We start from the raw sequence: 24,778 nt of genomic DNA, 5'->3' as shown, positions 1-24,778 counted from the left end.
AAGGGGACTCATTGGCTGACAGTGGCAGGAAAGCGTCTCCACACTGGCAGGCAGCTGATGTTGGGGGGTGGGAGAGGGAGTCCTCAATCAGTTCTGTCCCTACTGAAAGCCCTGTGGAGTTCCAACTCTCCCTCTACACAGGCCTGCCAGCATAGACCAGTGTCAGCTAAGCATAATGAGAAGCAATCTTTACTGGAGCTACCGGTCGGCCCTGACAAACGGCCTGTCTGACAGGCACAGGTCTCCCAACGCAGCAGCCTAGCTGCATGTCCTGCACTGTAGGCCTTTTTTTGTTGCAATTGCAAGGCTAGTAGCTCCTAAAAATTTGATAAAACACACAGTAACAAGAAACATTCAGGTGTTTGAATAGGAGAATACATTTGAACTTGGAATGAATCCTGCCTCGATAATTCTCCATCTGCTTCTTTCCCTCATCAATTCTAAGAGCAATACAGAGGAATGTCACTAAGCCCACAAGTTGGCTTTCAGCTTATTGTTGTGCAAGCCACTTAACACAATCACTGATTAGAGGGGCTATCAAATAATCTGTCAACGTTAAACATTGCCTAGGCCTCGAAGTGTAAGGCTAGAATAGAAGTACTTTTTCAGGAATAACAATACTCTGCGCAAGAAAATAACTCATTCAATATGCATACATCTAGAGGTGGGAAGTATAATTGCAAGATTACAATTAATAATTTCACATTTGTTCAAAAAGTCAGATCCTAAAGAGAACTAGGCCTATGTCAAATGTAGCCTATGGAATTGTAGTGTTAGACATGAAAAATAAAACTAGTTTTACACAGACAACATGAAACAAGATTGGGAATAAACAATGATTTATTGAAGTAAAATCACTAGAGATAAATCAACATAAAAATAATACACAGAAGACGTAACCCCAGCCGTGACAGCTGCAGGCATAGAGAACTACATCCCGTGACATAGCTTTAGGTAGGCTACATAGATAAAATCTCACATCGAGGGCAGACTCGCACACCCACACAATCTGTAGCCAGCATATATTGTCATTGTATGAATCTACAGCAGCCCATGGCTTTAGCATTCACTACCAATAGTTTCAGCATCTCACTCAAAGTTGTTATTCCAGCTACAACATGAAAACCAGACCCCGAAGACACTACAAGAGAGACAAAGTCTACTAAAGCACTTTGTTCTATTTCGGTGCAGGCAAAACAGTCGAGTGGGGAATTAAATATGAATCAATTAATCCAATTGTCTAAAATTATTGTTTAAATCTCAACCAAATAAAATATATTCTATTAGTAATATGGGCTTTTATCAGGAAGTCACAACAATCCAGGCTACTTGAAAGACCCAGGCTTAAAACCCCAAGAGCAAGCCCATCAACACAGAAATACTGTTTAACATATCCATAGAGATAGCTTCCACAACATTCCAAACTATTCCAGTTCTTCATGCTACCATCAGTTCTCTATCAAATAAGCATTCACATTACAAACACAACATCACTAGGCCTACGACCTAACTCGCACTCAACAGCCAACCAAAAAAAAAACATGCACTAGGAAGGTAACAGGCACAATTTCTATGTGGGATAATCAAGAGCAGCAGGCCTAATGCATTCTTTAAAATGGGATTAGGTATGGGAATGGTTATGGGGGAAGGAGGTGGTTGTGAACTGGACTGAAGTAACCATCAACACCATAAAGAAAAAGATGCAATAAGTCACAGTAGAGAATTCTGGTCATTTGTTTTATTAAACAGTATGCAATTTAAATTCACTTTCTCAACAAACCGCAGGGTACAGTCATATTGAGTACAACGCAACTTATGCATTTCCTTATTCTAGTGCATGCACAGATCAACCACTTGAGTTCACCATGGTGAGTGAAACTGTATTGAAACGAAGACAAAAACCACAAAGCAAGTGCAAAATGTGCCACAAAAGGTCAAATCTGACCCAGAACAAAGACAATGGTCCCCTAAACTGCGTTGTGTGAATTCACAAGTTAAACACCTGAATTCCCAATACTGGATTGTTTCTGTATAACTCTTTCACAAGCACACGTTATTTTCTTGAAAGGTTAGTGAAGAGGTCAGACATTCAAACGTATGATTTGTTTTCTACACATTAGATCCAAACTAGAATGTTGATGTCACTGCAGTAAAGAAAAAGGTTACAGCTACCATATTATTTGACAGGTTGCGGTTAAGCTCAAAACAACCAAAGCTTAACAAAATTAGTAAAATTTTTCCCGGGTTGCTCATGATGTTGAGGCAAACGAAACTGGGATAAAAAGACTGCGGCAAGCTCGATTTGACTGCAGTCTAGAAATAAATCAAAGGCTACCCAAACTGGAAGGGGGAAAAACTATTGAATAGTTTTAATGCAAATGACCTACTTTTAACTATGGTACATAGCTATAAATAAATGAAGTCACAATGTAGCCAACTCCTCACGGATGTGCACGGTGTAAATACCCCAGGGTCTAGTCTGATTGTATTCCAGTTACAATACACCTACAAATAATGCGACGGTCTGAACATTAGATACTATTAGCAAATATGGTATCAAATCAACCCTTAGACAAAGGGTGTCTAATTCCAATCTTGTAGGGCAGCAGTATGTGCAAGCTTTTCCCCTGTAGTCCAAAACCAACACACATGGGTCACGTTCTGTAGCCACAATTAACAGGGGGAAAAAAAACTTTACCCAGATTCAACATGGAATCAGGTGTATTTGCACTGGGCTGGAACAAAAGCCTGCATACTGCCGGACCAAGATGGGACACCATGTTCTAGTCAATTTTTGTAGATGTGAAAGGAAGCTGTGGGTGTAAGGGGGCTCCGTGAAGCATTACCTGTTCACATACTCCCACTCAATCCCTTCAGACCTACAAGAAGTGAGGTATGGGCTTGATTTTAAACTGGGCACATGAGCTGGTCTCCTCCCCAGACTTCTGTTCACCTGCTGTAGACAGCCCAGGTCCCAGATGACTAGTTCGGATCAGAGCTGCGTGTAGTGGGCATCAATTAATGAGGCTTGGTCAGTCATGCTTTGAACTCACATACTTACCCACTTTATCCACCTAAATAAGTGGATTACAAGCATCCATTTGTATGTCTAAAACTAATGGCATACTAATGAAATGCTGGAGCTTATGTAGGGATGGGGTTTAACGCTCATCTAAGATGTTGGCAATATGACGTGATAAGGGTGGGGGGCAGGAATGAAAGCAGGTACCATCCACAAAAACCCAATGTCATTTTGTAATTTGGGTGAACTATCCTTTTAAAAGACATATTGGAGTAATGTGGATTCTTTGCTGGGTCAAAACCAGGGTGAACATCAGCTCAACAATACTACAGCCTTCGTAGTAAACATAGGTCACTTGTTGGGGGGGGGGGGGTATCATAACTGTGCTGGAAAAAAAATGTTAAGTTGGACACAACATTCACTCATACGGTTTATGATCAAAAACAAAAATGACCTCAAAGAAATGACACAGGAGGCAATAAATAGACACGACAAGTGAATAAAAGGCTAAAGCACTCCAATACCATTAAAAAGTTTTAATGCTGTTGCAGATCAAACATGCAACAAATGCACTTAACCCCATTTAAAGACGTAGAAAATCGTTTTTTTTCTACTGAGGAACATACAGTCTGCATCCTGAAAAATAAATGGTTAGATAGTAACCTAAACCCCTCGTACTTTAAAAAGTGGACCTATTTGTTGTGTGAAAGTCACATTGTTGATCCTGTTAGGATATGTACGCCCATGCACACATGTAGTTGTGAGAAATTTATCAAATATTAACCTCCGCTTCAATGAATAGTTTCCAGAATCTGCCCGAGCTTGGGAACTGGGCCACAAGTCGTTCATACGTCTTCCTTGCTTTGTCTATTGGTTGGTTCTAAAAGGGTAGAATGCATTTACATGTACACTTGTTGACAAACAAGTTGAAACAGTCCTATATGACATATGTAATTTTTCTGTTAGATCCCCACCCACCACCCTTTTGATCCCCACCCTCTACCCCTCCCTTGACCCGATCGATTACCCCAGGTAAGAGGAATGCAACCCTGAGTCACTAAACCTGTGCTTCTCGAATCAGAATGCTCCATGCGTCAAGGTCATATGGGTTTTCTTCCAACTTCTTCTCTGCTTTCTTAACCTTCTCTGGGATATACTCAGCTGCCTGCAAGACATAAAAATATGATTGGGGTTACAGACATGCATACACTGCAACAAGAGGTGGCTTGGGAAAACAAATCAATCAGGGTGCCAATATTATAGACAATTTTAAGAGTACATTTTAGAAGATCTCGTTCATTATAGACCTTCAACACTTTATTTAGCCACATAAGAAATCGAGTAGGACAAAGGCAGACACGAGGCAATGCTTGCTTGTTTACATGGTTAGCTACTAAGGTAGTTCGCTAATCATGTAAACATGTTACACAACTTATAACACAGCTAGCTTATGGAGTAAACGGTGCGCTCAATTGTTTAAATGCAATACAATGTGCACGCATTGCTGCATACGCTTTGGCTAGTTAGCTAGCGTAACAAAAAAGCGCGGCCCAACTGCAACAGTAATGTTACCTCGGTAGCTAACTTCTGCTAGCAAGCGAAATTAACTCGTTTGTTCCCAGCAACAGGCCAAAAGCTAACTAGTATACGCTAACTAGTCGTGTTAGCATGACGTTCGAACCATATTAGGTCGTGTTATCTGTACAAACTAGCTGACGTTTGTTGGTCGACTGACATTAATTTCTGACCAAAATCATTGGCAGGTTACCTAGTTAGCACGCAATGAGCTTAGCCGCAGATCTCTCAAAAAGGCAACGTAATTAAGTAGTTAACTATTTTCACTAAAATATTGTCAATAATGTGTGGTAGCTATGTAGAAAGCGCTTCAAATCCATAGAGTATATATTAAACGGTATCTAGAGTGTGGGCCTAGTTAGCTAACGTCAGTGAACCACCATGCAACACGAGTGAAATTGTAACGTATCTAACTAGCAACCGTTCGCTACAAACAACTGAAATGCTCTACCTGGTCGGCGGTTGCTTCCGTGGACATTACTGGTTACGTTTAGTGTACCTATATTACAAAGTTCAACGGTATTTAAACATAGAAATATTTAATTAAAAACAGCTATATCGCATGACTGCACGACGACTCCAGTAGCTATGAACACAGTCTGCCCACTGCTGTGACTGGCCGTTTTCTCAAAATGGCGTGGCAGAATGCTCACTTCCTTATGTTCTGGAGGATGTAACCCCTACAGACAAAAAAAATCACATTTGAGGTTGCTCTGTACAGCATTTTAATGTTTTATATATATGGATGAGACCAATATTTAGAGCACAAAAAAGCTATTAAATTAACACATTTTAATCACTAATGTAATATCTTTCATAGGATATCTGGGTCATTGAATTAACACATTTGAATCACGAATGTGATTCATCTCTTTGATAGCTATGACAAAAACAGTACAGTATGAAGATAGGCTATAACTGCTTCTCCAATAGAAATCCCCGAACACATGTGTCATGTCATGGCGACGTTGACTAGCAAAAACGTCAAATCAAAGGCATTCCTTCGATATAAAGTTGTTTTTGACGAAAATTAAAACGTGTCAGTTTGTCACTTTCACGAGTTGAGTAATAACATGTTCAACCACTTAAAACATTAGTTCGATTCTTGATTGTACCTTTAGAATTTGAGAAAATTAACAACTAAGGAATAATTTTTCACTTTTCTCATTGACTTATCAAACCCCCAACTCTAGCCTGATCTGTTTGGTATGTTTTGCAAGCGTTCCCGGAAGTCTCGCGATGTGCCTCTGGGTTTAGAAACTCCGTGGCTATGACGTCTGGGTCCGAAAATTGTCTGCATAGCTAGTTTTTGTGATTTATTTATCATATAAAAACACATGAGCTGATGCACACCCAGAATAATAGTTTGTGTGGAGGTGCTGACTAACAGCGAATGAACTATAAACTATCAAAATAAAGAAAGTCGCACATTCCATGTATAATATCCCAGCAATTGAATGGATATTTCAGGCACAGTGATGCCGAAACGTTGGTAAATACCCATTAAATTGCTGGGAGATTATACATGGAGTGTGCGACTTTATTTATTTTGATAGTTTATAGTTTATTCGCCGTTAGTCAGCACCTCCACACAAACTATTATTCTGGGTGTGCGTCAGCTCATGTTTCTTTTTTGTAATATATTTTTAAGACAGCAGAGGGGGACAGAATGCAAATCAACACTATGATTAAATAAACAGACCATATCAACCGAGCCCAGAGCTCATCATCATCCGTACACGTTCTGCTATAATAGTAATAAAAAAAACATTATCTGCTGTAATTTGCACTCACTGCAGGCATTGCAATGCTCACTTTAGGAATGATTAACGAGAGCAGGTCCATAGGGTGACTACAGGGTGTGAGACGACTGACTCCTACTTCACGTTTAACGGCCATGTCAACTGCAAGATAGTATATGCGAAGGAGACCCTTTTTTTTTTTTAGACCTATACACCATAGACCTACACCAAACAGCTGGTCAGGCCATTATGATACAGACTTCCCACTCAATCCAGGTCTCTGCTGATTTACTTTTTCTTTAAAATGAACATTTATTTGCCTTTGATATTTTATGTTGGCAAGGTTGGGGAGTGACTGATTACATAATCAGTTACATTTAAACCTATTAAAGAAAACTGTAACTAATCCGTTTTGTTACCAGCAAACATATTGCAATCAGATTACATATACTTTTGAAAAACTAGATGATTACTTATTGGATTCATTTCAAATTCAGAAAGGAATGTAGGCTATATAATGGATTGATGTAGGCCATATAATGAATTGATGTAGGCTATATAATGAATTGATGTAGGCTATATAATGAATTGATGTAGGCTATATAATGAATTGATGTAGGCTATATAATGAATTGAATTGAGTGCTATTTATTGGCCCCTAGGTTTGTTAGTGTGGTGCTACAGTGACAAAATATGTCTGAATTCCCTGCAAAGACTGGGGAGTTAAAGCCGCTGAACAGACAGATGCAAGGGCTTACAGGGCAGCGAGAGGGGAACCCTACAACCCTCCTCACACCTGTTGCCTTTACCAGCTGAGGCCACTGGCTGAGCCAAGCCAGGCCTAGAGTTTGGTTTGTCCCCAACAGTGTGGCTGGAGGCAGGGACAGGAGCTTTCACTGCCAGAGATGGGGGCTGGGATTGACAGTTGCCTCTTGTTGGATTAGGTTGCGGTTGAACCCCAGTTGGCCACCTCAGACAGTGAGGACTCTCTTTGTCAGGCTGGTGCCTCCAGGCTGTTTGTGGATGTGCTGTGTATTTGCTTGTCGCTTTCAGGAAGAAGAAAAAAATATCTGCAAGATTCCACTTTGTCTTCAGAACATTTCTAATGGCTGCTCTGGGTGATCTTTGTGGAACTCTGCATTCAGACTGCGTATGTGACATAAATGTTCTGAATTTCTGAAGAAACTGTAGAATAAACTTTTAGGGCTAGGATTGTGCTTTGTCTACGTTTTGGCTCTGTGGTGAATGTATTTACTTAGTCTTGGGTACACCACTGAATCTTCTATTTTTATAGATCTCTTTTTGCCCATGACATGCCAATCATTAACGCAAACAGCAGAGACACAGCTATTAAGGATGAGCTGTACGTCTAATCAGACAGATGGGTTGTCTATTCACTCTTATTAAGTTCAATCTCCTGACCTCCAGACAGTGGCTCGCCACACTATGATTCAGGGTCTTTCAGCTCCAATCCAAGAGGGACACGATGCTGGATCCTACTGTCCTCTCATCATCATTTGATATGGAATGAGGTGCCAGGTGACAAGGCAATCTAGCACATCATGAATTAGTTAGTTATGTTGATCTAGGCCTATAGTGTTGAGTAGAGTGAACCAGCATACATTGTGGCCTTTGAGTGAGGACAGGACTTGAAGGCCGCCTATAGCCTGGTCATTGCTGTTTAGAAATCAGACTTAGCCAGGCTATACTCAAGGATTTTATTTCAAGTGCTAGACCAGATGAGGCAAGCAGATGGTTCTGTCATTTTCCAAATATATGTGGAAACAAGCGGGACAACTATGAAGCCATTTGACCAGCCATGTGTGACCAGCTGAAAGGAGACTCATCTTTGCCACCAGGAGATGACAAACTTTTTAAAGTTTGTTAACCCATTCAACACTAAGTCCATAGAACACTTCCTTTGTCCAATATCAATCAGTGCAACAGTTATGTCAGCTGGAATGCATGATGAAAATAGAGATTGGTTAAAGGGAATTGTTATTTCATGTTGGCTCACTTTAGTTTGGTGTGGGGAATCTGCAGAATTTTCCACAGTTGTTTTGTGAATGGCTTTTTATGCTTCATGCCGTTCCTGACAGCTGGACAGAGCAAGATGTCTGAGACAAACATGAACAGTTGCTATGGCAATCATATTGTCCATGTGCCTATACTGTAGTGTTATTGTAAGGCAACATGTCAGATGTTTGTACATTTATGTCTCTGCCTTTCATTGGTGTATCTGCAGTGGTGTATGGGGAGATACGTTGAGTTGATGTCAATGACATCATGCAGAAAGAGTGGGCTTCAAGCTTTATTTTGTTTTGCTCCCTGAGACCATGTCCAAAACAAGCCCAATTGCAAGCCCACCTGTTTCTTTAGGAGAGAATATTACAATTTTAGAGTATTTCCAACCCCTGAAACCGTTCTTTCACTGCAGTGCCTCATGTGCTGCGGAGTTGGTCACTGTGGTAATGGCAGCCATTGATATTTGTCAATGTAACTCATTTTATCAGTTTCCATTATGTACACTGAATTCCAAATAAGGAACCATCGACAACAACATGTTCTATAGAAGGACCTTTTGAGAAAGAAGAAGGCTGTTTCCTTGGTAACTTGCATATCAATGATCCCTCCTCCAATGAATACCTTGGAGGAAGATACAGTTGGTGACCATCAACACATTTGTGGATTATTGTACAGTATGACCCGAAGAAGATAACACACATTATTTTACACAACAACTTCTACTTGAGTTATTGCTTTACCGGTGAAGTTTTATAAAAAAAATAAGTGTGAACATTTTGCTGGAATTTAGAAATACAAAAAAGTATGAACATCTCTGTAACATGTCACAGTTGTAAACCTAGAAAGAAATGAGCCAAACATTCACAACCGTACTGAACAAACATGAGAATGGATTTGGAGAACAAGTGAGTAATAGTCCCATTGGAATAGAAATAGATTATAAATATTATGAAACACCTTTAGACAAGCTTAGGAAATATTTTTCTTCGGTATGTATAATCTTTGAACGCATATCAGTATGGACAATTTTGAATTTAATGACGTTTCTGTATTACTTGTCTTGAAGCATATTACTTTAAACAGGCACCTACATTGCAATTTCGTCTGTCATTCATTTGAAAGATAAAACAGCTTATGAGAATATGAATCTAATGTTATTTAGGGAAGAAAATATTTTTGTCTTGACCACTGCATCTCCAAATCCTACGCATGAGTGGCCCTGTCGCCCATTATAAACATGTTGACAGCTGCCACATTGTGAATGCGCTTTTCATTGGGCGCGCGCAGCTCGACTATTGATTCGTCTAGTCTAGCTCAATGCCATCAACTCACAAACATTTTTCACACAGCCTAGGCTAGACAGAGCAGAGGGACATGTTGGAGACAGACAGAACGGGAGTATCTTTCGGGAAGTAGGGCTAACGTACGCCCTTTCAGAGATGGGCTTTCTCGCCCAAAGAGGCAAGAGAATAACTTGAACTGCAGAGTTACATCCTGGGCTAAATTGGTGTCATTGAACCTTTATATGCTCAAGTTATTTGAAGTTTAAAATGTGGGAGATGGGGGTGTTGTCGAGAGCGAGGTCTCCCCTCCTGTTGTCCAGGACAAGATGGCAGCAGTGCAGGCAAACTCTGCATGGTATGGGTATATAGCTAAGTCCACAAAATGTTCAGAAAAGCCCTGGATTCTACGTATTGTTACTCTATAAGAAGGTAAGCAGGCAGTTGTATTATCTTTGATGCTATTTGGAAGGATAAAAATGTAGCAAAAATATTTGGCACATTTTTATGATTACAATTATTAGTTGTACCTACCGTTAGCTATGTAAAAAATTAAGGCAAGCCAGCTAGGAAGCAATAGTAGGTTGTATTTCTGGCGTACTCTGAATTGTATTTGTTTGTTATAGTTAGGGCTTTTTTGTTGTTGTTAGCTACAGTAACGTTAGCTATTTAGAAGTTTGTCGACAGGAAGCCGAGCTAACGGTACTAGTTAACTGTTGGCTAGCTAGTACGTGTTGACATGTCCATCAATGTAAAATTATCCTATAGCTACAATACTTGTCAGAATAGACAAGTTCACCATTTACCAATACCCGTAACGTTTACATGTAATTGAATACCGTAGTAGCTAGCTAGTTAAATCACATCAGGTGTTAATTAAACAGGTCTGTCTCTCTGTGTGATATTAGGCTAACAATGCATCTTCAAGGTGTTTTTCTAATACAGCCAGTTGGTTTCAGACAGTCAGCTATCTAGTTTCACCCACAGCAACCCCCTCATAAACGTCACCAGGCTTTGCTGTTTCCAAGCACGGAATTATCTCATGCAGAAGTAGTCACCAGGGTATCGTCACGTCTGCCATTTAAGAACAGAGCAGATCAGGGACCAATTTATCTTCACTGTCACTGGGAAAATCCGAGGTTGAAATAGATGTGTGTGGGATTAGCATACATGGTAAATTGCAGTTATTTCCTCACTCAGTTTGTTCCCCCTCCTCCAACCCTCTCATGTACCCGGCTCTATGCCACCTTCAAAACAACCAACCCACTCTCTCAAAAACATCCTGGCAGACGTTTCTTGATCCTGTGTTGACACACATTATGAAAAATGACAACTTTCATGAACATTCTTGTTTCATGGCCTAGCGTACTTTACATTGATTCTGCCAGTCTGACATCGATATCTGTTCTTGCCTGATTTAAACTCACCACCACCCCCCTTGTAAAAGCACAAACATCTCGGTTAAAGAAGGGTTGAAGGGGCTCTGCTCTGTGACTTCCTGCCAGCATTTTATTTGTACTAAGAGAGAAACTAATGAAGGCACTAAATGTACCACAAACCCAGGCTTGTTGGTAGTGTAAGAGGCATTGGATGGAGGCTGAATGGGATTCTTTATTTTTATTTTTTTAAGGTCAGACAATCTTCTCTTGGCAGGGTTTGAGCCAGCCAACCTTTTCTGGCAAGAGTGATAGCTTGAGAGTTTGGACAGGGTGTTCGAACAGTCTTCTTGTCTCTTGAGTGAAGTGTTCTCACAATGTGCTATTTCATGCAACAACAAGAGCTAATGAATACCCAGATTAATCATTTAAGGTGATTAGCGTGTTTAGCAACATTAGCCGTTGCTATAAGCCCTGCTGACACATACTTACTCTACCACCTACTGCGTGCCCCCCAATAAATCAAAATCAGATTTGTTTCTTTATTTTACTAATCTGAAAGCGGTGCATGAGTGGATGCACAACTTTCGGGAGAGTGAGAAGGGGATGATGCCTTGCTCACCATCTCGTGGTCTCCTGATTTGAAGCAGCATACTTGATTAAGTTGTGGTACTCGTGATCTTGCTTTGAGTGTGCTTGTTCAACCCCGCCCCTCTATCACCCCTTGGGCATTAATGGAAGAAGGCTGTTGTTTTTTTACCCTGAGCTCATTCTGGTATGAAGTCAAACAGTGCCTTAAGGAAGTGGACACATGGTGTGGACACAGGGCAGCCTGTGTCTTCAAATCAACGTTTATTGGTCGCGTACGCAGATTTGCAGATGTTATCGCTATGCAATGCTTGTTTCTAGCTCCAACAATGCAGTAATACCTAGCAATACAAAAACAATACACACACAATCCACAAAAATAAAGAAATGAAGAAATATCAGAATGAGAAATGTCAGAGACCGGAATATAAATATATAGGCCTATACATATTATGGATAGATATAGTGTTTTCAGACCCCTTGACTTTTTCCACATTTTATGTTACAGCCTTATTCTAAAATTTATTAAATTGGTTTTCCCCTTTCAAATCTACACACAATCACCATAATGACAAGGCAAGAACACATTTTTGCAATAAATAAATTACTGAAATATCACATTTACTTAATTAAGTATTCAGACCCTTTACTCAGTACTTTGTTGAAGCGCCTTTGGCAGTGATTACAGCCTTAAGTCTTCTTGGGTATGATCCTACCAAAGCCCTTCTCCCTTGGTTGCCAGCTCTAGGAAGAGTCTTGGTGGTTGCAAACTTCTTCCTTTTAAGAATGATGGAGGCCACTGTGTTCCTGGGGACCTTCAATGCTGCAGACATTTTTTTGGTACCCTTCCCCAGATCTCCGAGACAGTCGCAATCCTGTCTCGGAGCTCTACGTACAATTCCTTTGACCTCATGGCTAGGTTTTTGCTTTGACTTGCACTGTCTGCTCTGGAACCTTTTTATATAGACAGGTGTGTGCCTTTCCAAATCATGTCCAATCAATTGAATTTACCACAGGTGGTCTCCAATCAAGTTGTAGGAACATCTCAAGGATGATCAATGGAAACAGGATGCACCTGAACTCAATTTCAAGTCTCATAGCAAAGGGTCTGAATACTTATGTAAATAAGGTATTTCTATTTTTAATTTTTAGTAAATTAGCACACACAAGAACAGTTTTCCCTTTTAATTATGGGGTATTGTGTGTAAATTGAGGGGGAAAATTTAATTTAATACATTATACCCAGGCTGTAACGTAACAAAATGTGGGGAAAGGGGTCTGAATACTTCCCGAAGAGTGTGTGTGTGTGGACAGTATATGAATAAAAGGTGTGTACAGGAGTAGTTGTTATATAGGATGATCCATGACTAGAATACACTATATACATATAAAGTAAGTAAACATTTATTAAAATGACCAGTATTCAATGACTCTATGTACATAGGGCAGCAGCCTCTAAGGTGCAAGCTAGAGTACCAGGTGGTAGTCACTGTTCTAGACAGCTAAGGTTCAGGCTCGGGCACTGGGCGGAGGCCGGCTAGTGGTGACTGTTTAACAGTCTAATGGCCTGGAGATAGAATGGTGATTCTCGTGAAACCCGTTTTAAACATTTCTGTAGGCAATTGAGTTACAAAACCATGACGCATCTGCAAAAATCAACTATCATTCTCAGGATTAAGACGCCTAGTTTTTTACAATGTCTTTTAAATACATTTTACATTTTTGCCTGAATTTTGTACATTTTCACACCAAATTATCATTACTGAAATGCGTACGGATAAAATTTTCGGTCAATTTTATACAATTTTATTTTAGAAAAATCTAACTTATTAAATAAAACACAATGTTTTGCAGTAAATCATAAAAATTCTATACAAATTAAAGTTGACATTAAACTATAATTATTACCTACAAACAAAGTGGACATGTCTCATTCCTGTAAAAATTCCAATCAGTTTTAAATAATTGTTTATTCACCCATGATGCATCATCTAGAGGAGTATTAGAAGTGAAGTTAATTAATTTGCTTGTATTCCTCCAGAATTATGTTTTTATTCTCAAACACCCCCTTAACCCCACTAGGCCTTCTCATTACCAAAATGGCTAAAAAGCTGAATTTGGTGAAAGGTAAAATTTAAAATGTTAAATATGTGTATTTTCAGTGTTTGTTTTAACTCGGGCCTTTTAAGGGAGCAATGTTAAAACATATTAGAAATTGATTTGTTCATTACTTTTTTAGACTGTTGCGGTAAGAGAATTTTGTATAAATTGTGGTAAAATCCATAATATCTGATTCAAAAACAATAATTATGAAATAAGTACAGATCCTAATCTGTGATCAGATTACATTTTTTTATTTAAAAAAAATATGGGTCAAATGTCCGTTTTGTAAGTGACCCAGAAGTTGTTTCTCTGTCCGACCTTTCATGCACCTGTATTGTCCACGGCTTCTTTATGGTAGTGGGGTGAACAGGCCGTGGCTTGGGTGGCTGAGGCTCTTGATGATCTTCTTGGCCTTCCTGTGATATCGATTGCTGTAGATGTCCTGGAGGGCAGGCCTTGTGGCTCCAGTGATGCGTTGGTGATGATGCGTACAGCCTGACAAGATGTTCTCAGTGCTTCATCTGTGAAAGTTTGTGAGGTTCTTAGGGGCTAAGTCAAATTTCTTTGCGCCTTCTTCATCACGCTGTCTGTGTGAAGTGACCATTTCAGGTTGTCAGTGATATTCACTCAGAGGAATTTTAAACTTTTGACCCTCTCCGTTGATGTGTTCTCTCCGCTGTCTCCTGTAGTTCATGATCAGCTGCTTAGTTATTGAGGTAGAGGTTATTTTCTTGGCACCATTCTGCCAGAGCTTACATCCTCCCTGTAGGCTCTCGTCGTTGTTGGTAATCAAGTCTACCACTGTTGTGTCGTCAGCAAACTTGATGATTGAGTTGGAGACGTGCGTTGACCACGCTATCATGAGTAAAGCAGGAGGCTGAGCGTGTTGAGGATCAGCCTGGCGGAGGTGTTGTTGCCTACCTTCACCACTTGGAGTCGGCCCATCAGGAAGTCCACGACCCAGTTGCACACAGAGGGGTTCAGACCCAGGGCTCTGAGCTTAGCGATGAGCTTGAAGTGTACTATGGTGTTGAATGCTGAGCTGTAGTCGATGAACAGAATCCTTACATAGGTATTTCTCTTGTCCAGGTGGGATAGGGCAGTGTGCAGTGCAGCAGCGATTGCGTTGTCTGTGCATATGTTGAGGTGTATTGTAATGGGTTTAAGGTGGCTGGTAAGGTGGAGGTGATATGTGAATTGTAATGGGTTTAAGGTGGCTGGTAAGGTGGAGGTGATATGTGAATTGTAATGGGTCTAAGGTGGCTGGTAAGGTGGAGGTGATATGTGAATTGTAATGGGTTTAAGGTGGCTGGTAAGGTGGACGTGATATGTGAATTGTAATGGGTTTAAGGTGGCTGGTAAGGTGGAGGTGATATGTGAATTGTAATGGGTTTAAGGTGGCTGGTAAGGTGGAGGTGATATGTGAATTGTAATGGGTTTAAGGTGGCTGGTAAGGTGGAGGTGATAGTGAATTGTAATGGGTTTAAGGTGGCTGGTAAGGTGGAGGTGATAGTGAATTGTAATGGGTCTAAGGTGGCTGGTAAGGTGGAGGTGATATGTGAATTGTAATGGGTCTAAGGTGGCTGGTAAGGTGGAGGTGATATGTGAATTGTAATGGGTCTAAGGTAGCTGGTAAGGTGGAGGTGATATGTGAATTGTAATGGGTCTAAGGTGGCTGGTAAGGTGGAGGTGAAATGTGAATTGTAATGGGTCTAAGGTGGCTGGTAAGGTGGAGGTGATATGTGAATTGTAATGGGTCTAAGGTGGCTGGTAAGGTGGAGGTGATATGTGAATTGTAATGGGTTTAAGGTGGCTGGGAAGGTGGAGGTGATATGTGAATTGTAATGGGTCTAAGGTGGCTGGTAAGGTGGAGGTGATATGTGAATTGTAATGGGTTTAAGGTGGCTGGGAAGGTGGAGGTGATATGTGAATTGTAATGGGTCTAAGGTGGCTGGTAAGGTGGAGGTGATATGTGAATTGTAATGGGTCTAAGGTGGCTGGTAAGGTGGAGGTGATATGTGAATTGTAATGGGTTTAAGGTGGCTGGTAAGGTGGAGGTCATATGGTCCTTAATGCGTACAGAAGCACCACACCCACCAGTGTCTACATAAGCCTGTAGGTTGAGCGTCTGACTGTTCTCTCCCATTGAGGCAGATTGGACCAGTATCAGTGTGTCACCGCCCTGTATTGACCTGCCCTTCACTCAATTTGTTGGTCTCCCCTGTCTCTAAGTGAGGCATGCTGTACACAGTTTGTTGCACATCAGCTTTTGTTTATCCATTAGCGTTTATCAGCCAGTAGTAGTACATTTTGGAAGGGACTTGCTGCTGTGTTTGTGCCACGTGACCACTCACTCACTCAAAACACGCCACGTCATTCTGCTGTGACTGTTGAATGTGACTGTCCATAATGTTAGATAAAGCCTCTGTTCTGGAGCACGGGACCTCATGATGCTTTATCTGTGCCCTTAAGGCTGTCTGTTTTAGCAGTCCTCCATTCACAAGACAAGCCCATAAAAGCCCATATGACCATAGTGTTTGAAGAGGCATAGGACACATGCTTGCCCAGACCCTTAGTGGTTCACTCCTAATTACTGAATAGACACAGAGTTTGAAAGCCTAGTAGTCTACTCAGAAATTGATTTTATATTCCAATGCAATTTAAAAAAAACATGTATTTTTATTTCACCTTTATTTAACCAAGTAGGCTAGTTGAGAACAAGTTCTCATTTGAAACTGCGACCTGGCCAAGATAAAGCATAGCAGTTCGACAAATACAACAAAACAGAGTTACACATGGAATAAACAAAACATACAGTCAATAATACAGTAGAAAAAAAGAAAACAAAAAGTCTATATACAGTGTGTGCAAATGAGGTAAGATAAGGGAAGTAAGGCAATAAATAGGCCATAGTGGCGAAGTAATTACAATATAGCAATTAAACACTAGAATGGTAGAATGTTCAGAAGATGAATGTGCAAGTGGAGATACTGGGGTGCAAAGGATCAAGATAAATAAATAAATACAGTATGGGGATGAGGTAGATTGGATGGGCTAGTAAAGCAAAGTACAGATACCCAGCAAATGACTTAAGTAGTGCTTTAAAGTATTTTTTCTGAAATACCTTACACCACTGTGATTAACTGTTACATTCTGTACTGATCTACCACAAGTCACATGGTGTAAACTGGAAGAAGGAATTTAAATGTTTTAATGTTATTTCACCTTTGTTTAACCAGGTAGGCTAGTTGAGAACAGGTTCTCATTTACAACTGCGACCTGGCCAAGATAAAGCAAAGCAGTTCGACACATACAACACAGAGTTACACATGGAATAAACAAACACAATTAAAAATACAGTAGAAAAATCTATATACAGCATGTGCAAATGAGGTAGGATAAGAGAGGTAAGGCAATAAATAGGCCACGGTGGTGAAGTATTTACAATACAGCAATTAAACACTGGAATGGTAGATGTGCAGAAGATGAATGTGTAAGTAGATACTAAGGGTGCAAAGGAACAAGATAAATAAATACAGTATGGGGATGAGGTAGTTGAATGGACTGTTTACAGATGGCTATGTACAGGTGCAGTGATCTATGAGCTGCTCTGACAGCTGGTGCTTAAAGCTAGTGAGGGAGATATGAGTCTCCAGCTTCAGTGATTTTTGCAGTTCGTTCCAGTCATTGGCAGCAGAGAACTGGAAGGAGAGGCGGCCAAAGGAAGAATTGGCTTTGGGGGTGACCAGAGAGATATACCTGCTGGAGCGCTTGCTACGGGTGGGTGCTGCTATGGTGACCAGTGAGCTGAGATAAGGTGGGGCTTTACCTAGTAAAGACTTGTAGATGACCTGGAGCCAGTGGGTTTGGCGACGAGTATGAAGCGAGGGCCAGCCAACGAGGCTGTACAGGTCGCAGTGGTGGGTATTATATGCGGCTTTGGTGACAAAACGGATGGCGCTGTGATAGACTGCATCCAATTTGTTGAGTAGAGTGTTGGAGTCTATTTTATAAATCACATCGTCTGCAGCATGAGTGAAGGATGCTTTGTTGTGAAATAGGAAGCCGATTCTAGATGTAATTTTGGATTGGAGATGCTTAGTGTGAATCTGGAAGGAGAGTTTACAGTCTAACCAGCTACCTAAATTGTAATTTAAATTCAAAGAGGATAGGTAAGGCAACTTTGACTGATGGGCCTAAAAACCCCAACTGTGACTGATGGGCCTAAAACCCCCAACTGTGACTGATGGGCCTAAAACCCCCAACTGTGACTGATGGGCCTAAAAAACCCCAACTGTGACTGATGGGCCTAAAAACCCCCAACTGTGACTGATGGGCCTAAAAACCCCCAACTGTGACTGATGGGCCTAAAAACCCCCAACTGTGACTGATGGGCCTAAAAACCCCCAACTGTGACTGATGGGCCTAAAAACCCCCAACTGTGACTGATGGGCCTAAAAACCCCCAACTGTGACTGATGGGCCTAAAAACCCCCAACTGTGACTGATGGGCCTAAAAAACCCCAACTGTGACTGATGGGCCTAAAAACCCCCAACTGTGACTGATGGGCCTAAAAACCCCCAACTGTGACTGATGGGCCTAAAAAACCCCAACTGTGACTGATGGGCCTAAAAAAAACCAACTGTGACTGACGGGCCTAAAAAAACCCAACTGTGACTGATGGGCCTAAAAACCCCCAACTGTGACTGATGGGCCTAAAAAACCCCAACTGTGACTGATGGGCCTAAAAAACCCCAACTGTGACTGATGGGCCTAAAAACCCCCAACTGTGACTGATGGGCCTAAAAACCCCCAACTGTGACTGATGGGCCTAAAAACCCCCAACTGTGACTGATGGGCCTAAAAAAACCCAACTGTGACTGATGGGCCTAAAAACCCCCAACTGTGACTGATGGGCCTAAAAAACCCCAACTGTGACTGATGGGCCTAAAAACCCCCAACTGTGACTGATGGGCCTAAAAACCCCCAACTGTGACTGATGGGCCTAAAAACCCCCAACTGTGACTGATGGGCCTAAAAACCCCCAACTGTGACTGATGGGCCTAAAAACCCCCAACTGTGACTGATGGGCCTAAAAACCCCAACTGTGACTGATGGGCCTAAAAACCCCAACTGTGACTGATGGGCCTAAAAACCCCAACTGTGACTGATGGGCCTAAAAACCCCAACTGTGACTGATGGGCCTAAAAACCCCAACTGTGACTGATGGGCCTAAAAACCCCAACTGTGACTGATGGGCCTAAAAACCCCAACTGTGACTGATGGGCCTAAAAACCCCAACTGTGACTGATGGGCCTAAAAACCCCAACTGTGACTGATGGGCCTAAAAACCCCAACTGTGACTGATGGGCCTAAAAACCCCAACTGTGACTGATGGGCCTAAAAACCCCAACTGTGACTGATGGGCCTAAAAACCCCAACTGTGACTGATGGGCCTAAAAACCCCAACTGTGACTGATGGGCCTAAAAACCCCAACTGTGACTGATGGGCCTAAATAAGCTGCAAGTGGTTGTGTAACCATCAGTAACCTATTAGTCCTTCTTCAGGTGTTTTGTAGTTGAGGTAGTCACTGCTGGGGTGTCCAGGTGCTCCGTTTCAGGGTACACCTAGGATGCTGAGTAGTGTAGGGTTACTGCACCTGTGTCCGTGTGTTGGGCATCCAGCCACTAAGCATCTGGTGTAGTGTCAGCGGTGAGACGGACAGCCTCTGAGTCTCTGCTGTCTTGCCAGGGAGGACGGCAGATGGATGGTCCACAGGCAGGATAGTCTATCTGAGCATGTGGTGCTGACCACGTTACACGTCATCTGTTTTAGATTTGGAGCACCAGAATGAAATCCTCCATGGGTTGACTGGGTTTTACGAAGGGCTTTGCCTTTATGATTATGAGCTGAACTAGAGTCCGAACCAAACGTGGTTCCGAGGTGAGAAACTCATTTTTGCGTTATGTTGAGTTAGATTCTAGGAACATAAGCAAAAGCAATGTCCAAAGACTGATAGACATCATGATAACATTTGCCCTTCAACGTACATGGGGAGGCCAGGGATATATTCTGGGAAGGTATCTGGGTGTCGTTCTCTAGTCACTCAGGGTTGAGATGCTGGACAGTTGTTGATGGACTGTCCCCTGAGAGAGCGTTTTCAGCTGAAATGTTCCTCCAGTCTTTTATGAGAGGTATTCTCTGAGACTCCTGCACTGTTTCTTTGCTTTGTCAGGCCCAGTATCTTATCTCCTTGATCCTGACAAGATTCTGAAAGCCCGAAGGCCTTTACTAATGAAACACATCTTTATGTTTTTTTTATTGCTTACAACATATAGAAAACGTAAATAAAGAAACACGTTATAAGATAGATCCAAATGTAGCCAACTTTTAGAGGAATTTGTTTGGTCTTGGTGTTCATTTCTTTTCTCAGTGAAATTACAGCCTCGTTCCTGTTTTCTCTGTTCTTCTGTTTGCTGCTGAAGGGTTCTTCCACGGCACATACATTGAGGAGCCAGGGGTGGGCTAGAGCCTGGGGTGGGCTAGAGCCTGGGGTGGGCTAGAGCCAGGGGTGGGCTAGAGCCAGGGGTGGGCTAGAGCCTGGGGTGGGCTAGAGCCAGGGGTGGGCTAGAGCCAGGGGTGGGCTAGAGCCTGGGGTGGGCTAGAGCCTGGGGTGGGCTAGAGCCTGGGGTGGGCTAGAGCCTGGGGTGGGCTAGAGCCTGGGGTGGGCTAGAGCCTGGGGTGCCTGGCACAGCTTGACCTGTAGAGTTGGAGAGCCAAATTGACTTTTACTGTGTGGCAGAACTGTGTACTACACATTCTCTTCCCCAACCAACAGGTCCACTGACATTTTGGTTGTGCTTGCAATATAACTGGTGTGTGGGACAAGCTAGAGAGATGTGCTTTCTAAAGGCCTAGATCCCCAAATGAATCAAACCTCAAGGAAGCCCATGTGGAGAATATCCCCTAGGGTAGGCTTTCTTAAAGTCGGGGTGTCTTTGCACCCTGTTACTGCCTCAATCCCAACTAAGCCTACCTGCACTCCTTAACATGGCGATGTGTTTTCCACAATTAGTTTAATTCAATTAGTTTAATAATTACAATTACAATTCACAATTAGTTTAATTCGTTTTTCCACCAGTATGGGCTGTTATAGTTCTCGCGCCCAGCTCCTTTTCACATCTCGGTGAAAACAGTTTCTTCCTCTCCCCTCACTGGGGCATTTGGTCTGAGGACAGGTGTGTTGTCTTTATTTTTTTCAACCCCTCAATTTAATTCCCGCCTGGTTCAAAGGTCAACTATGTGCAATTACTTTGAGCTGAAGGCTGCTGAAAACCCCCAGCAGCTCTGAGTGATGTAACATGACGACGGTGGCGTATCGGGCTTCAGGATGTAATAATATCCAGGGCCCTGCAGCTGACACTCTGTAGGCTCTGCTAAATTAAAGAGCCTCCAGTCGTCATCAGTCGCCTTTTGTCCCAGAAGCCTTCGACCACTGTTAAAGAGGGGAAGGGTGTTTAAGAACGGGAGTATACACTGTCCACTTATAGCTCTGCTAGCTTATCAGTTTGATGTTTCACACAAAACGCCCATTTAGAGAGAAAATGGTCGCTGCTTGATAGCATTATTGTGTGTCATAGGCCTGGTTCTCAGTGCCCTGTCACCAAACGGCACCATAGGGCCTGATTGTGTAGAGCAGTCGGAGGAATAGGACAGGCCTTATCTGCCTGCTCAGAATAGGGGCTGGAGCGGTGGCTCACAGACCTACCGTTGTTATCAACACAGCCTGTGTGGCGCTTTCCGTTAAGCAGGTTTTCTGGAGGAGGCTGGGCCCTCTGCAGTGGTTTGTGACAGCCCCGCATTTCCTGTGGTCGGACTTTACGCATGTTTTCTTCTCTTTTAAATGTCTGCCGGTTTCTTGAAGAAGGATTCTGGAAACTTTGTTGTCTGAGTAAGCGGAAGCCAGGGGATTTGAGCAGTTAGCCCGAGTACAGCCAAGGATTGCTGTGTTTTTCCACCACATGGTCTCATTCAGACCGGGGAGACTGGAGGCTTCGCTGCTCGTGTGAAACGGTCAGTACTTTGTCTAATCGGACGACACAGGCTACATCTTTTAGAGTGAAGACATCATTTAACCCAACTCTGTCAGCTGAGAGGGATTTTACCGTTAGTCTAAATTAGCCCTAGTGTTTGACAGTTCGGCCGAGCATTAAACTTTGGGATGTTTTTTGCTTTTATTCCTTTACTTTATGTGTTTTAATCTCAACAGATCCACTGTTCTGCCACAGTGGTTGACAGTTGTTTTGAGGAGCCCAGTTGTGTTTCCTATGTTCTGTGTTTTTCTGTAAGCAGAGCAGCTATTTGGCCTCTCGCTCCCTCTGTACCTCTCCCAGTTACTGGTGTTGGTCAGACAGACACTGGGATGGCTGCTGGGTTAATATTTGCACAGCGTGGGCCGCTAATCAGGCCAGTAAACTGGACACCACCCTTCCTGGAGCGCTATCTATCTTGCACCAGAGCTACTACCTCAGGCTCCACAGCAGTCCAGTCTCACCCTCCTCCTAGCATCTGTTTGTTTTCTCTTTCATCCTTCGTTCAGGCAGTAATGGTCTGCCACTGTCAGCGACAGGGCGCAGGGAGTCAAATGTTCTTTAGAGAAATGGAGAGTTTTTTTCCCTTCTCCTTTTCTTCCAGAAAGCACTGCCGACCTGTCTGCTCCTGCCCCGGGGGACTAAATGAGGAGAGCAGCATCATTTCCTGTAAGCTAGCGCTCTCCTGCCTGAGATGGATGTGATGGCCTATGTAATACTCAGTGGGCCTGTGCAGTCACCTAACCCATGCAGGTTATGACTAGCCTCTCCCTTCTTGGCAGAGCAGAGATCATGTATAGTATGGCGGTAGTTTGTCTATGGCTGGAGTTGAAGGAGGGGTAAAGGTTGGTTAACGTTTTAGATAACCTTATCTGTATCAGGGTTTGACTGTGTCAGTTGCTGAGGTCTAACGTCATCGGCTGGCTATACAGAACATTAGGAGAGTGGAGCGGCCAGTATTGATGTGTTGCTGATTACTGGGCGATTTGGTTGTTTTCCACACTGTAGGAACAGCAGGACATGGTGCACACAATGATGAGTGTTCTCTGTGGTGACACAACACAACTGCTGAGAGCTCGATGGCCTTCTCTTAGGACCAAGCTGCTTTCTGCCAGTCATGACAAGCAACAACCACAGTTGGGGTGGATTCCATGTGCGTTCATTTCAATTCAGGAATTTAATGGAGCGTTCCTTTGGGACATTTCCATAATGGAAAGGCCAAACAGGGAATATTTCAATTGGATTTGAAAGGGCCTATTTAAAATGGAATTGCCTCTACTTTTGTTTGATGACCTGTCTTAATTCTCTGACTGAAAGCCTTGTTGTGGTGCCAACTGATGTGACACCGTCATTCAAAACTAAACGCATCTGTTTGAGTTTCTTGTTAGATTACTTAATCATTGATTGCACTGTTAGGAACTGGGTAAGTCTCAACTTGTAGGCCACCGGGACCAAAAGCCATTTCCTGTTCTCACCCTACCACTCTAGTTTGAGCTTGTTCTGAACACTATGTTGATGGAAAAGGGTTACTTGGTCTTATTCTGACCAACCTTACCCTAATCTGTGCCTCATCACATTAGTGCACATGTGTCAAACTCATTCCACAGTGGGCCTTCAATTTTGGGGTTTTCCCTCCTTTGTACTTGATTGTGATGGATTAATGTCACTAATTAGTTATGAAACTCCCCTCACCGGTCTGTCTAGGTCTTCATTGAAAGGGAACACTAGGCCCTCCGTGGAATGAGTTTGACACCCCTGCATTAGTGACTGGAAGATAGCAGCACACTATTATTAACAATATTTTGTTAAGCTCTTATTTTGAAAATTCCCTCTCCGATTGGCCTGCTACAGCAAGGCCAACCTCTCCGATTGGCCTGCTACAGCAAGTCCAACCTCTCCGATTGGCCTGCTATAGCAAGGCCAACCTCTCCGATTGGCCTGCTATAGCAAGGCCAACCTCTCCGATTGGCCTGCTATAGCAAGGCCAACCTCTCCGATTGGCCTGCTATAGCAAGGCCAACCTCTCCGATTGGCCTGCTATAGCAAGGCCAACCTCTCCGATTGGCCTGCTATAGCAAGGCCAACCTCTGAATAAAGCTAAAGCCTTATCAGGTGTGTGTAGAAAAGCTGAAACAACCAGCAGTCCTGAAGCTACCCAGTTTTGCCTGCCTAGTCAGTCTAGCGAGTCAGGAATTGGCAGGCTCCCCTTTCTGCGAGCACGTGATTGCAGCCTGTTGAATAGTGTGCACTTCTGAAGTTCCCTTTGGCTTTGCACTGCTGCTGCTGAGCACAACCCAGGCAGGCTGTATACTGTAGCTCTCCGCCCGTCCTATTAACTCCCATGGGAGGGAATCATCAGGGTGTGCCTGACTGAACTTCAGAGAGAGGACAACATCTCCTAACATGGAGGAGAATGAGAGTGAAGACAGGTAGGCAATGACTATGAAAGTTAGTGCTGATTCTTGGTTATTGAGCCTCATGTGCCTGCTATCGTTGAAAAGTTGGGGACTTGAGAGCGAGATGTTTGTTCTTTCATTTGGCACCTGTAATTATAGCTCCTTCCACTAAATCTGGAAGGTGCAATTGGGGAACAATTATTGTCTTCTCATTTAGGAGAGGTGCTGTCTACTCGACAGTGTGCCCCTGTCTGTGACTCACCACCCACAGTCTTGTTATTTGTGAGGCAGTGGGTTGTCTTTTGGAAGCTGTAGCAGTCTAGCGACGAGGCTCTGCATCTAAATCCGTCAAGGTGAATGCACCGTTGATTTATAGTCAAAGAGCCAACAGGGAAGAGCCACTTTGATGTCACTGGACGGGCTCCAGATGAAAGGAAGTAGGTGGCGGGCTCTCCGGCAGGGCACACGGACAGCTATTCTGATAAGGTCACTGTGCCAGGGTGCCCTGCTGTCCGCCACAGCTGCCACCTCTCTTTAGACCCCCCCCCAAGAAATCCCACAGAATTTTAATAAAAACGTA

At 42.7% G+C, this 24,778-nt stretch overlaps 2 protein-coding genes across 6 annotated transcripts in view; one reads left to right on the top strand and one right to left on the bottom strand.

Annotated features, from left to right (window-relative positions):
* Positions 1-5,260, bottom strand: part of cstf3 (cleavage stimulation factor, 3' pre-RNA, subunit 3) — a 40,655-nt gene extending 35,395 nt beyond the window's left edge. The window contains exons 1-3 of the mRNA XM_055861310.1: positions 5,049-5,260; positions 4,086-4,187; positions 3,807-3,902 (exon numbers count right to left, since the gene is read on the bottom strand). Of these exons, the coding sequence (XP_055717285.1) occupies positions 3,807-3,902; positions 4,086-4,187; positions 5,049-5,075 (225 nt within the window). The 5' untranslated portion in view covers positions 5,076-5,260. The remainder of the gene's footprint in view (positions 1-3,806; positions 3,903-4,085; positions 4,188-5,048) is intronic.
* Positions 5,261-9,695: 4,435 nt separating this feature from the next.
* hipk3b (homeodomain interacting protein kinase 3b) overlaps positions 9,696-24,778 on the top strand; it is a 72,819-nt gene continuing 57,736 nt past the window's right edge. For 2 of the 5 annotated variants that reach the window (XM_055861178.1, XM_055944217.1), the window contains exon 1: positions 23,969-24,231. In XM_055861178.1, coding sequence (XP_055717153.1) covers positions 24,216-24,231 — 16 coding nt within the window. In that variant the 5' untranslated portion in view covers positions 23,969-24,215. Of the gene's footprint in view, positions 10,077-21,587; positions 21,786-23,968; positions 24,232-24,778 lie in introns of those variants that run through there. The other 3 variants (XM_055944301.1, XM_055861083.1, XM_055944129.1) reach the window with 3 other exon arrangements.

Source organism: Salvelinus fontinalis, chromosome 1 (genome assembly GCF_029448725.1).
Source record: "Salvelinus fontinalis isolate EN_2023a chromosome 1, ASM2944872v1, whole genome shotgun sequence".
Lineage (NCBI taxonomy): Eukaryota > Metazoa > Chordata > Actinopteri > Salmoniformes > Salmonidae > Salvelinus > Salvelinus fontinalis.
Note: the sequence above shows the minus strand (reverse complement) of the source record. Positions and strands in the feature narration are given on the sequence as shown.